This window comes from Lampetra planeri, chromosome 13, assembly GCF_965212315.1.
Source record: "Lampetra planeri chromosome 13, kcLamPlan1.2.h2, whole genome shotgun sequence".
Lineage (NCBI taxonomy): Eukaryota > Metazoa > Chordata > Hyperoartia > Petromyzontiformes > Petromyzontidae > Lampetra > Lampetra planeri.
The window spans coordinates 13,254,879-13,270,043 of record NC_136119.1 but is presented as its reverse complement, the minus strand read 5'-3'; the positions used below and the strand labels follow the sequence as shown (position 1 = coordinate 13,270,043).

General features: G+C 43.1%; 1 protein-coding gene across 4 annotated transcripts in view; it reads right to left on the bottom strand.

The window, feature by feature from the left end:
* UNC13B (unc-13 homolog B) overlaps nucleotides 1–15,165 on the bottom strand; it is a 174,870-nt gene that overhangs the window by 96,002 nt on the left and 63,703 nt on the right. For all 4 annotated transcript variants that reach the window (XM_078600220.1, XM_078600223.1, XM_078600221.1 and 1 more), the window contains one exon: nucleotides 13,851–14,067. In XM_078600220.1, the coding sequence (XP_078456346.1) occupies nucleotides 13,851–14,067 (217 nt within the window). The remainder of the gene's footprint in view (nucleotides 1–13,850; nucleotides 14,068–15,165) is intronic.

Here is a 15,165-nt window from a genome sequence, read left to right as displayed (position 1 = left end):
CCAAACATACTGAACGACTTCATGTTATATTTTCCATCTGCAGGATCTTTCTTTTTCTCTGCTTCAGAATTGGACTTTGAAAAGAAGGATGAAATCTTCAAAGATCCACCAAAACCCTCTGGTTTCTGGGTATTTGTTTTGCTTTCGGATGAACCAATTGAAAACATTGAAGTGGAGAATTTATTTTCTGTGGAAGACGACTGTTGGTTGGTGGCAGGGCTCGAGAAGAAGGGTATCTTAAAAGTTCCAGAACCATCAGATTTCTCACTTTCTGTTTTGTCTCCCGACGAAGCAAAGGAGAGCAAAGAGAAAGATTTTGTTTGTGAAGTCACTGGTGGCTGATTATTGGCTGCACCAGACAGAAACCCAAAAAAGCCCTTATCCTCGGTTTGTTTAGATGAAGTTTTTTCATTTTGTGATGGTGCTTCATGCGAGATGTTTTGAAATTTCAACTTTTCAACAGTTTTCTGATGTTGATTGCTTGAGGCGTTTTGAGCGTTAGATGAAAACAAACTGGTCAGGCTTTGAGAAAGCCGTGTCGTTGTGCTCTGGGGAAGTTCTTTGCCAGTGGGTTTTGAGAAAAAACCAAACACACTCGTAGACCTTATTGGCTGCTTTATTTCATTATCTTCCTGAGTACTTGAAGACGTTTCCAAAGAAACTGTATCCAGTGTTGGTCCAGTTGTATCAAGAGCTGGTCGAGCGAAGGCATTTTGATGCACTGGTTTGATATCAACAATTGTAGACGTATCCTTTTCATTTTGATTCATCGCGTCATCTTTTGAAATTGATCTGGTTAGATCACTGAACCGAAAATGTTCTTCAGCAGTCTTAGTTAAAACGCTGCGCTCTTCTGGAGTCTCTTGCTTTGACGCATAACATGTCTTTTGTCTCTGAAGCCTGCCTCTCGGTTCACTTAACTGCGTTTTTGTTGAAAGACTTGTCGTTGAATCAAGCTTATCAATCGAATGCATGGTACTTTCTGAAGGGCCCAAGTGCATCGATACAGGAACGGAAGCGGCCTTCTTCAATCCGGTTGTATTTGCCATAGATGACGAACTGCGCGGTCCAAGTGTTGCTTGCTGTGACACTGCCTGATTTTCGGGAGTGTTTCGGTTTGCGTTATCTTGGCCAAATGGCAAAAGTCCACTGAGGCTTTTAGGTAGAAGGCTCCCTTTGTTTAAAGGCCTACTGAATAGCGTAAATCCAAAAATACCTTGGTTCTGATCTGAGCTCATCGACTCGGCTACATTTTCCTTCGCCGTCTCCACGGAAGGCTTTGCTGTTTCTTTGCTTTCAAGGCTCATGAAATTTTTTATTGTGCCAAAAACAGATTTTTCTTCTTGAATAGGAGAATTTGAATTTTCTGCCATTTCATCCTTTTTAGGCTGCTGTAATTCATCGTTGCTCTGGCCAATGTTTAACAGGCTCTTAAAAAACGAAGGTGCAGATGATTCTTGCTGTGAAGGCTGGGTCGTTCCCCGAGCTTGGTTACTCCCATCCTCACCTCTCTCACTTTCTTGTAAAGTCTTTGTTTTCTGCAACACTGACTTGCTGCGTTTCATTTCCTCTGATGTAGATGCAGCACCCAGTTGTTTATGTGGCGGTGATTTACCCTCCTGATGCGTTGCCTTATTGTGACTTAGATCCCAACCAGAGTCCATCAATCCATGCACCTTTGAATTGTGCCTCGCTTCAGATTCCAAACCAACTTTTTTTTGGACATCTGAGTTTGCATCACCATCTGTGGAACTAAATACTTTAAAGCTACTGAACAGGGAGGAGACTTTTTCCAACGGTTTCCACTTTTCTTGAAAGGCTCCAGATTCTTTAGCGTCATACTCCTCACTGCCAGTCTTGCTGTGTTTTTCAGAAACTAGTGAACTAAAAATGCTGGATTTTTTGTGAAAGAGTGATGCAACAAATGAGTCTCCTGACTCAGATTTCTCCAATGTCAACATTGCAGATGCTGATTGCTGCACCGTTCTTTGCTGAACGTCCACAGAAATTTTATAAACTGGAAGAAAACGAACGGTACAATCGATCGGGATTTCTTCTTGCGGCTGAAGATAATCCTTCAAGACATTATGCTCAAACCATCCCTGATAATATGCAATGTCCCAGTGTAAGTCATCAATTCTTGATGAAGTCCACGAAAGATCCAGAGGACGTTCTTGTAATTCCCGAATTACCTTTTGGGATAAATTACTTACACAATCTGCATCAGCCTCCCAACAGTCAGGCCACTCATTCTCAAACTCTAAATAAGCATCGTCATCTTCATGAGGGTACTCGAGTGGGTTTTCGGCATGAAAAGTCCAAGCATAGTTTTCAAAGTCAGCGTAGTGAAACTCTATGTTGTTGTCATACCCGTGTGGATAATCCATTTCAGGAGAATACTCAGTGCACCACATGAAGCCATCGTGTTCACTGGCGTCAATACACAATGGACTGTCAATAACTTCTTCATTGACATATTGTGATTGGGCGAACAAAACATTGTCCAACCAAGCTTGCTGCTCTTTATGATACGTAACGGTAGCAAGATCTTGGGAACCCTCTAGACGTTCGAACATTGAAGACTCGGTGTATTCAGAGGGCCTATCAATGCCATGGGCAACTTCGTCTGAAAATAAGTATTGCCTCTCAGTGCTCGTTTTGTAGGGAGCATATGGAAACGATGACATGAGTTGCAGTGGCTCTTCCTGGGCCTCGCTATAAGAACCATCTCCCTTGGCCACTGACAAATCGGCAGCATTTTCACATCTTTCAAAGTGCATAGCCTCCAGATTATCCTGTGATGTATGCTGCTCAAACATGTTAGCATTAACTACCCTTTGATGATTTATACCTTGAGGACTGCTGTTAAAACAGGGTGCAATAACTATTCTCTCAACAGAACTGCATGCAGTCTGAGAGTAGAAATCTGGTAAATAGTAACTTTTTTGCCCATACTGAGAACATTCTGACTGGCTACTATCCAAATAGGTGTCTATATCAGCTTGTTGCTTTGCACAATGTTCTGCAATTAAGCTCTGGTCCGTGGCAATGCCTGTTACTTTGTCCGCTAGCAATTCTTCTTTCTTCGAGTCATAATATGGATACTTTGATTGCTGAATTTCCTTCACTCTATCATAATCAGATGACTTAACCGGAACATTCGATGCACATTGCTTTTCATCATGTGTGTCCAGTTTGCTGTCCGTTTTGACAAATGTATTTCGTGACTTTGATTCAATTGAGGAGTCGGCTTCACAGAGAATGTGTTTTATTTCAGAAGCACTAACCAAGGAAGCACCTTGACTTGACGTTGTAGTGTTGCGTGAATCCTGCACATTGCTACGGGAGCTAAATGAGGGGCGATGGCTATCTTCTGCCCCATTGCTGCCGGGAGTCTTTTTGTCAGTGGCTGTCACATCCGGATTCTCAGATGGCGAAAAAAATGGCAGCTTGAAACTTGAAAATAGCGACCGTTTAATTTCCTCGTTGGCATTCACAGTTGGTGTTGACTGGCTATCAGAATGTTTAAAAAGTGGAACACTGAGACGAGAAACCATAGACGGCTTGCGCTCTTCAACATCCGCCACATTCGTGGCCGGACCTTGCTTCTCCGTTGATGGGGGAAAAAATGGAAGTTTGAAGGGCGAAGCCAACGACGGCTTGCCTTCTTCTGCATTTGCCTCCACGTGGGTGGATTCTTTCTTCTGCGTGGACCCTAGAAATGGCAGCTTGGAGAAGAGCGATGAAGATGAGAGCAAAGACGTGATTCTCCCTTCGTGTGTGGCTTGTGTCCTTTCATTGTCAACAGGTGCGGCGGCAATATTACACAGTCTGGGTGACGAGACGCTTCCATCTTCAGCATCTGCACCATCTCCAATTACAGTACCCTTGGCGATGCAGGACGAGGAAGCTTTATCACCGAGTTTGTTGAATGTTTTTGTGTCCATTAAACCATTATCCTCCGCTAAGCACACACCACTATTGCTCACTTCTTTGTGGACTAATATATCATTCATCCTTTGAGGAACGTATTTCTTCACCCCATCTGTTGCGCTCGTAGCTTCTGAGGATTTTGTTACGGAAAGAACGGAGGAGGCTACGGTGCTATCTTCCGAATTTATGTCAACTTTCGAAGTAATTACCTTCATTGAAGATTCAACGCTCACATCCCGAACAGTCTCTTCCTTCTTAGAAGTGGTGCTATTTTGTGAAAGAAAAAATGGAAAACTGAATGAAAGGGAAGAAGGCAAGTCCTTTTTGTCAGTCTTTGGATCTGCAGTTCTCTCAACTTTCGCAACATCTGTACTCCGGGTTGCAGGTGATAACGAAAGAAAGGCGGCATCCACAGATGCCCTTCTGGACGGGATGTGTTCAGGCTTTGCCTGGCTGATGTTATCTGTCGATGAGAAAAAGGAAAACTTAAAAGTACCCCCTGTGGCTGGTTTCGTTTCATCGGCATGCTTTGTGGAGAAGAGTGCATTTCCGAACGGCAGCTTAAATCCTCCGCCGGCAACTTCCGCATCATCTCTTGAAACGCGCTCCATTACTTCCGGAAAACAGGAACCCACCAGAGAAGACTCCGGAGTTGTGGACCTGCAAACCTCCGACATTGTTTTTGTCCCCAAAGCGGTATTTGCAGATGTTGGCGTGCTATCAACAACGCTCGTAACGTCACCGAGTGCCTGAGCAGAATCCCCAAAGAGCGTTGCTGACGACACAATTCCTATTTCAGACGTGTGGACACTTTCTGCGTGGGAGGAAACCGCTGCATCGCCGCTGCAGCTTTGCTTAGGAACACTCTCTTCTGGCCGTGAAACATTATCTATCAGGTCTCTTGATAGGTTTGTTGAGCTAAAGAATGACTTGGAAATACTAAATACTTTAGACATTATAGATTCGGGTTTGCTTTGATCAGCGGATTCATCCCTTGTCTGTTCTGTGGCCACTTCTGATGCGTGCTTAACAAGTGGTTCGGCTGGTTGCATTTCCGAATGTGAAATTCCATCAGTGTCACCGATACTTTGTGACACTATATCACTACTGCTCGTCATTTCACGTTCAACTAACGTATTATTGTCTTGCTGTAAAGATGCATCACTTATTTGACCGGCCAAAATGTCAACATGCAACTCCTGTCCACTTATCCGCGTGTGTTTAGGCTCAATATCAGTTCTGTCCAGTGCAGCTTGGCTCTGTGCAATAAATTCAGGCTTGTCATGAGCAGCAAAGTTTGTTTTCTGGTTCACAGATGATGATAAAAACGAGGCTTTGAATAATCTTGATAGAACATTTCCCTCCTTTGCATTGTCTTCTTCATTTGGTGGGAGGGACGGACTGCTGCTGCCGCAAGGCAAACTGGGTGTAGGAGCACTGCCTTTTTCCTGCTCATTCTCGCTTGCCGTGACATTTTTGGCAACGATTTGTGCGTCTTTATTCGAAATTTTCTTTTCAAGGGAATCCATTAGCGAGGAGAAGGCCTGTTTCATATTGCCCAGATTTGTGAGTGACACCGAACTTTCGCTAGTTTCCAGAGGCAAACTACTTGTTGGTAATTGCTCGGCTGTCTGCGAGTGTGGCTGCTGCACAGAATCCTTTTGCGATGTATCCTTGCGCAACTGTTCTGGCACCGTGTGCTTGTGCTCATTTGAACACTTGATATCCTGCGGATATTTTTGAACCTTTTCATCGGAACCACAATCGGAGAGAGAGGTGAACTTGTTGAATTCCTCTTGCTTTTCCACCAAATATTCAGAAACAGTATCAAACAGACACTGGAGTTCGTCCGTAGCGTCGATATACTGTACATTTGATTCTTCGTCTTTAAAATATTCATGGTCAACAATTTCAAGGGCAGCTTCATTTTCAACATAAATGTCTTCCACAACATCACCTTCCTCTATGAACTCAAATTCTTGAACGTAGTACTGATTATCTTGGAGACAAACAAAGTAATTATTTAATTGGTCTTCCGCAGTTTCTCCAGGAATGACTCTGAGATGGATGTGTTCTGGACTCCCCACACTTTCTGGGCTATTGATATCATCGTCCAACCACTCTGCCAGGGAGTCCCCAACAGAGCAAAGATCAACAGCATCAGCACCCATGGGTTTGCTTTTGCGAGGAGAACTTTGTTTATCATCTACATGGGAGTCTGTGGGTTTGAGCTTGTCAGAATCGTGCTGATATCCCTTGGTGGATACAGACGATGTTTTATTATCGGGCAATGCCGCTTTGTGCAGTTGATGCTTGTCATGCTTCTGTCTTGATCTGGGTAGAGTATTGTACCTCTGTGGATAGACTCCCAGTGAATAAGCATCCGAGTTGACATTCTTTGACATGTTTGGAATAATCTTGTGATGCACAGATTGTGTTTTTCTGTAGTTGTTTTTAGCATTTGACAGTTCAAGTGGCAGTGTGTCATGGTCCAATACACCGCCATCATTTCGTAGATTTTCTAAATCCGTAAAATTGCCTTTCGTGTTAATTCTCTCTTGTAGAAATTGCTCTATCATATTCCTACCCTGGGTGTCATAGTCATCTTCTCCTATCTTATCATCTGAACAAAACTCAGAAGGTACGATTCGTATTTTGTCTTTCATTATAAACTGGTTTACGCTGCTGCCCAATGAAGAATGGGGCAGGTTGAGACAGGACAGCAACAGAATGGAGGAAAAGGAAACACAAAAAATAAATAAACATGCAAAACAAAATGTTAAAAGCATACAAAGAAAGATGCAGAAAATATTTTTTAAAAGGCACACAAAATGTGATAAAAAATATATAATTGTTACATGGTTGGTATTTTCAAAAACGTGTGAACTACTATAGAAATACAACTGCGAGATTCCGTGGTTATCATTCGCACACGATCACAGGAACGCAGTAGCAAATGGTTATAAAGAAGACGAACAAGCCAACCTTAAAGACAAGCAATGGCAAATCACAACAGCACAGAGTATATAAATACGTACATCAAACATCGTATAACACACAGATTTATTTGCCTCTAAAAGCCAGGCCAACAACAGCCAACAAAGCATTTAGAACTTCAGAGCACAGTTGTAAACAAAAAACATCACAGCCGTACCAGAAGATGTTTTAACTGAAGAACCTCAGACATTGGTAACCCAACCCAAATTTTCAGGAGTGTCTACAAAGATTGGTGGATGTCCTCTAATATAATGTGACATCAAATATGAGGACGGAAGACTACATTGTTAGACTGTCCTTGCAGAGCCCTGGGCGTCACCGAGACATTTCCCATTAAAATTAAGGCTTGTGCATAAACAGCACATGACTTTCCGCTTCACCAAAAGCTCCACGTATTTTTTTTGTTAGTTTAGTAGTTTATTTATTAATATTTTTATGAACTTTCAAAAACCAATACTAGCAACTGATGGGTGTGTGTTTGTGAATGAGCATGTGTGCATCGCTTGATTCAAAGCAAATCTAGTGCTGCTTCACCAACGACTCGGCTAGACCCCAAATGTCTTCCCGACCACACTCACTTAGATGTTAAGTAGGATCTCTGACTCTGTGCTGCATGCGTGCCTTGCAGCATGCACCACAGAAATGTGCTCAGGTTAAATAATAAAGCACATGTGCCAAAGGATTCAATCGTGTGGCAAAGCACATGTCGATATCAATTTCAAATTTCATTGGTGCGTAAAGGCAAATATAACTTGCGTTGCCTAACTCTGATGACAGATCGTAGTTTAGCGAGCTGGTTTATTTGTCTTTCTGGCATTTATTTTGCCCTGCGCATCATTCTGCGTGAGTCGTTGCTAATGCTCCTCCATCTACAGAGTGGATATTTTGGACTCAAATTCTGCACATATGGAAATATAATTTCAGCCATACACATTATCAAAGTTGAAAATTTACGTGAAAATGTTGTTCTATTTTATTGCATAAATATTAATGTACAATTGTAAAGTACATAAATATTTAAAGGCAAGAGTGGACATGCATTCGGAATGCATCACTGACTGCAACATAAAACTGTATTCTGACCCAGTTGCATTTGGTGAATTGCAAAGGAGATAGAAACAGCATAACCATAAAATAACCCACCCGTATATTTGAACCAATTTGTCACGAGGCATCGCTGCACGCGGCTTGACGTGCGGTACAAAAAGGTACTCGAGCTTTAATGATTCCACAAACCCACAAATGGTCGTCTAGGTTCCATCTTCGCTAAATCACCTTTGGGTACAGCTTCCAGCAGCATTGGACTCAAGCAGAAAGCACTGATCATGGACAAAGGCGTGCTGGAGAAGAGCGTCAAATGGCACGACACTGACAGCCCACCAAGACGAAGACCTTCGACAAAACCCACCTATCGGAAAGATCTACAGACTGCCTGCTCTCGACGGAGTACTGCCGGCTCGTTAGCCGGCTAGACCCAGATGCAGACTCTAGATCACTATGGCCATTTGTAGCGGACTCTATGCTATCACAGCTGTGGGACACACGTTAGGTTGGGAGGGGGGAATGGGGAGAATGAGAGACGAGGTTAGGAAACATTGTAGAAAAAAATAACTAAAATCCAAAGGTGTCTCGCATAAATTCTGGACTTCTGTCACTTGATTAACGAGCGTTTCAAATGTTAAATTTTGAAAGTGATCCCTTTGATCTCGGCTCTTTTGCCGGCGACCGCACAAACATCCGCGTTCTATTTTTTTGTCAGCACGCCCCCTATGCAGGAAAGCCTGGCCGTGCAGGCTAGCAATCATAATGGACACGTGTAAATCGCTGCGTGTGTAAATGATACATCTGTTAAATGGTTTTGCAAACAAAGGACTGAAGTGACACTGAATATAGTGCTATGGTGTCACCTTTCAGAGTCATTCTTCGATGTGATCTCACATCCATTTGGGAAGATTAGATGATTTAGGAACTTATACTAAACACTAAATTAAGATTGAGTATAGGCCACTTAGAAAAAATGGAGGCCGCCCTGGCATCCTGCCTCCCCAAGGCTGTGTGTGTAGGCTCCGTATTCTCAACTCTTAATCCTTGTTATTTACGGGCTCCATGTACAATTCTTCCGATTATTATTATTGAATGGTGAGGATTCACATGTGCGAGTTATAAGACTGTAAGACGGACATTAAAAATAAACTACGTCACAACTTTGACCCTAAAACATGACTACATTCAACTTTGACCCTAAAACATGACTACATTTCCACATTGCATCAAGAAGCTGCTGCTGTGTCTGTTTGAGAGTATCCTCCACATGGCCGCTCCGTGTCACATGGGCCATGGCCTACGGTGACATGTGGAGCACCTTCTTTGCGAATTAATTACCAACAGACACAAGCGAGATCGCCTCGTGCTTGCTGTGCTACATCGAATAGAAATGTAACTCATGACAGGAGGGTCCTCCAATGCGAGAGGGTGACGTCACCCTCTAGCACACGTCACTGTGGGAGAGGTGGAACATTCATCTGAACCTGGAAACAGCCACTTACTCGGCATTTCTTTTGCAAAGAAGACCTGGGGAAAATACAGGGATTACAACGCACGTCGTGAAATACGACTAAATCGAAATAATAGGATTGACCTGAAGAGCATGATTTTTTAACTCTATGTTAATTTAAGCAAATGTGTTAAGTGTAAAAAAAAATGTTGCAACTGGAATGAAACTGAAAATGATATACTGTATATGAACAAAGTATAACGATTTACAGTCAGTCAATCGAGTGCTGGATGAAGGGCTCTCCATGCTGTGTGGGTCATGGGGTTGATTGATCGTATTTCACCGCACTGCTAAGCGTAATAGGGAAAACCAGGACTGGTTCAGGTGTCTCTCACCGCTGGTGCTAGCCATGGGCAAAAATGTAATTCAGATCACTAGGTTCATAGCACAGTGCATTAACCACTGCGTCACTGCTCCCTACAAAATTATATGGGTAACTAATAACACAGCAGACCGTAGCCATTACGCAGCACAGTAATCTTGAATACATCTGAACAATTACACAGAGAGCTGCTTTTCAAAACCAGGAAAGGAGCCGAGAAGCCGTTGGCACTAAGATTATCTTTGGCAAGGGACACCTTGATCACAAGAAAAGTGCAATAAACAAACCAATTACAAGACATAAACAAAAAAAACCTCCATATCAATTTAACAAACGAAATACAAAAACTAAATTATGGGTCCACGTTAAAGTGAGATGCAACTAAAGCTACTTGTATTTATATTGTCCGAGTAGTGCATGCAATATTCGACTGAAGTCTGTCTGGGGAAGGAATATCTTAAAAGTAAAGCATATCCAAGTTCCACGTGTGAGGAGGGCACACACCACACGCAGGGAAATGATGCAGGAGCCATTCATGAGAGTTTGTGCCTCGTGTATTTGTACGGAGAGGAGATTGATTAAAACTATTATCCAACACGTAAACGAGTGCTGCAATGGAGCACTCTGGGACATTAATTAAATGTTATGTTCCACGTGTCAACATGAAAGCCATCTATCTTTTGGAGTGGCAAACAGAAAGGCCCCTAGAGCCACATGGTGGGATAATTTAAGGAAAAAAACCTCGGAGCTTGAAAGTCAACCGCGCAACATTTACAGGATCTGACAGAAGCGAGGTTTCCTGGCATCAACGACGTTGACCCAAGCCGGTGTGTGTGTTTACAGCTGAAGGCAAAGGTGCAGCCCTGCAACTTCTTGCTCACACCGCTGCTGGCGTAAGGGCCTCCCCACTCGAGGGAGCTCCAGTGCCCCCCTTTACAGGGTAATTTGGTAGACTCTTGCAATTTGGTGGAATCTTGCACTCACACTTTACCCCACCACACGCGTCCGGCCGATAAACTATGCTGTATCCCATTTATATTGCTGGGTGGACAGAGGAGGGTGGATGTAAGAAACTTGCCCCATTGTACAAATGAGGATAAAACCGATGACCTCTGCCTTGCGAGTCCAACCATCATGCCACACGGCAGTACCTCTCTGTTTATGGCATGCAGGTCTATTTTTTTAAATGGCAATATCAGCCTGCATTGTTATTATTTGGATAATGTTTTATCACTTATTTCGGAATGGCCTGGAGCGTATATCAACAATTTTGTTGGTGTAACAATCTTTTGATAAGATATGAGTGCTTATTATACAATAATTTTAGAATTATCCATTATATAATGAGGCAGGTTATGATATAATTTATCTCCAAGCAATTATTTCAGTGTATCTTACTTAACATTCGTAGTACTAATCGTAACGAATTGGGTTTTGTAAAATGAGACTTTGTATCTCTAATTGAACATTTTTACTGAATAAAAAAGGGAACTAGTTTCATCTCCTGAAATATTTCAGACGCTAAATTCGAGAGAAAGAGTGACACACAATGGATCCTGTTCTACAATAGTAAAGCACATCCCCGTGTAGAATCTTGCCAATTCTACACAGGTAAATACAGATCCAAACCGCAGTACCATGTACACGTGCGCGAGACAAGTGCGAGAGAGCAGGTACACATGGAACAGTGCACTAACATGTGGCAGGATTCACTGAAATGAGCGAAATAAATAAATAAACGAGGGCATGTCAAATTGCCTCTGGGTGCAATGCATGCCATTTGCCAATCATGCCGCATCTTCGCCAAAATCCGATTTTTTTTATACCGCGTTTTTGATTTGGTCCAATTTCACAAAGCAATGTAATTTGAAGGCTTTAGATTAGATATAATATATACTTATCAGATATGCATGGACTATATGGACAGGACAACATAATTGTAATGCAGATCATGTCAGCGGTTTTGTTACATTTTAAAATATTTACTCAGTGTGGAATGTCTGACGTCTGCTAGGTAGGGTGCAAGGATACATATCTGTCCAAATTATTATTAGTTGTTTTGGCTTTGGCACAAAGACAAATACAAAGATCCCCCGTAAAGCCTTAACAGACTGCTGGGACAAGTGCTGTTAGCGTGCACCTATGAAGGCCGGCACGGCACATGAGGGGGCGGGTAGCCAGCACCACACCTGGCCGCCTTTTTCTCCTCAGTGGCGATGTTTACACACCTAACCAGGTACTAATTTGAGGCCGAGTCGACCTAGGCGAGGCCCAGAACTGGTTCAGATAATCGTCACTGGTGTTGGACGTGAATGGGAAGCAAACTTGGGTTGCTAGGTACGCAGCACAAAGCGCTAAATGCTATACTACCGCTCCCCACACACGCGTGTGTGTTTTATACGTTACGCTTGCAAGATTAATCTGTTTAGCTTAGTTTAGGCCCTTACACGAAATGTTTATTTTGTCCTTGTATTTACAAACTTGCACATTCTGAACACTCCGAACATCCCGTCCGTAAAACGTGCTAACCCCATGGCTTTTATCCAAGACGTCTTTGTATGGTCTTCTTTACATTTAGCTCCATCCGTGATGTTATTTACGAACTTTCATTAGATACTCCCAGTTGCATCCAATTGTTCAAATTGCTTGTAGACTTAATTCGCTGTGTATGTTGCAAATTGTTTTATAATGTCCTTAAGTGGGCATTCTAATTTCAATGGTCTACATGATGTCTGTATAGCCTTCAACGGTGAGAAGTAATTAAAATAACATATCACAACGCGATTTAAAACATCAGCTAATATGTTAAAAATACATATTAATGCAATCCAAAATCTACTTTTAAAAACAAGATTTTCTTTTGCCATCCATACCCTTGATAATAATGGTCATCATGAGCATTTTCTCAATCACTGCAACACATTCTGGAGAAGAGGTGCGCTAATGTGGATGATAAACTACAACATCAATGGGGCTGGCTACACGAGTTAATGGAGGTGTGAAGAAAGTGTTCGAACCCGGATGGCGAGTGTTTTTTTTACACTTTTCATGTTAAAAAGATGATTCAAATATAATGTAATGTAAAATCACGCGGTGTAAAATCATACAAGTTTCACTTTGATGAGACATTTATGTTTTACCATGTGAAAAAACAACGTTATTGTCTCCAGTTTCTCAACTTAATTTACAAATGAGAATATTTGACGTATGTCAATGTCACTACTTTTTTATCACTCAAAGAAATTCTCGTCTGTTTTTCGATACACGATAGTGGGGCGATTCAAATTAGGGATGGAGAATGTGACATTTGTATTTGTATTTTTATTGTTACACTTGTTCACCCAGGAAAGCTGCACTGAGGCTTTTTTCTCGGAGGCACCTGCGAGGCAGTAGGAGGTGATGCAGCTGCCGTGGGGGGAGGGGGGGGTCATCCCAATTGTGTCATTCGCAGGTAACGGTTCAGCACTGGCATATTTGGCCAATACCAGTGGCATGTTGTGAATATATTTTTTTCTGTCTCAGGAATCAAACACAGTTTGCAATGCACTGCAAGACTGGGTCTCCCGTAGGTTGACTCAGCCTTGAACGAGTAAGGAGTGCAGTGTATAAACATGGGCACTGCGGGAGACAAAGACGGCTGGTCGTGTTGCTGGCCACGTCACTGCCTCGTACGCCTCATCAGTCTTATCAGGTGCTCGCGAACAAAGCTGTCACGTGCTGTGGCACTCCACGTTTAGAAACATGCATTGAGATAATTTAGATTATGTTGATACTATAAGTGTCCAAAAGATTGTTCACTTTGTTGAGCTATCATTTGTGATAGCCAGGTCGCGTTAATAGCTCAGTGGGCTTTGCCTGGTAGGACGGGGATGGGATTCCTCCTGCGGTATAAATAACTTAGTATGATCCTAACACCAACAGTGCGATAAATGCCATACGGGATAATCTTTGCCTTCACTTTGTAAACAGACGCACGCACATTGCGAGAGAGAGCGACAGCGCTGTTACCCCACCCCGCCCCCATGCACAGAGTTCGTGCCGCACCTGAGTTCGCGGTGGTCCGAGTATCCCCCGTCGGCGCGGGTGTCGAGGGGCGACGTGGGCGTGTGCGCCACGTGGCGGCCGCGCTGGTGCGCCGGGTACTGGTGCGCCGACGCGTTCGGCTGCGACGTGCTGTGGTACTGCGGGGGGATGCTGTTGCTTGTCTCGCTGCGGTAGTCGCTGTCGCGGTCGTCCACCGCGCTGTCCGCGTCGTCCAGTGCTGAGGATGGTGGTGGGGGGGGGGGGAGAATGGGCACGCAATGTGGACAGCGGATGGAGCAGAGACACGGGTCCCCCACGTGTTTACACACCGTGACAGGCACTCCCCAAACGAGCGTACACCAATACACCAAGTTCAAGGAATAAGGAACGATGGGCACGTCCAAATGACTTGCGATGCCCATTAGAAAACGCGATAAACGTGACCACACAGGGGAACGTGTAGCTTTGAATCTTGTGTGGGACCAAAATGAGGCAAATGAGCCTCATGGAAGATTGTGTAACAAATAGTTTCTTCTGGAAGGTGGAGCTAGTTTCATTGTACTTCGGGCAAATATGTGACGATTTGAACAGAAGATGGGTGCATTGTAATTTCAATGGAACACAGCTTGACATATGGGGGATGGACCTCTTGATGTTTGCTCTGGTATACTTTCAGCAGACGTGTGTTTGGAGAGATGAGCTCTCGCAACTTCTCAGCAGTTATGGCAAACTGAAGTCGCTGAGCCGACGGAAAACGAAGTTATATTTTGTGAATAATAACACTGACTGGTCAATGCCATTGGCCGATGCATTTGAGGGATGTAAGTTGGTTGTGGGCTGCTTGTGAAAATCAATGTTAGAATACAAATTTGCTGAACTGTGTAGAGTGAGGACTAATTCATAATCTACGGTTGTTGGAAAGCTTGTAACACCACAACACTTGGCTTTCCCTCCCCCCTCAAATGATGTGGCTCTGTTGGATTGCATTAACACATTACACACCATGGATATTAACTTGATTTATTCTTAATAAAAAACACATACTCAGCGAATTCACTCAGATTAACACTGGCAGAAGAAACACCTGATCTAATCTAAATAATCCACCGTTCTTAACATCAAGTGAGGATTGAGGTGCTCATCTCCATTGGCTTTCCTAAGCCAATGGTGGAAATTCCATATTCATATGATGAGGACTTGTACATCGAATGGATTACCACTGCTCACTTTTTAAATTAATTTCATGAACCCCAGAGGTTCTATGGGCTACATGGACTGGAAATTAAACTCCAAACGCTGCCACAGTGGTTCAATTCTAACCTGTCTGAGCTCAATT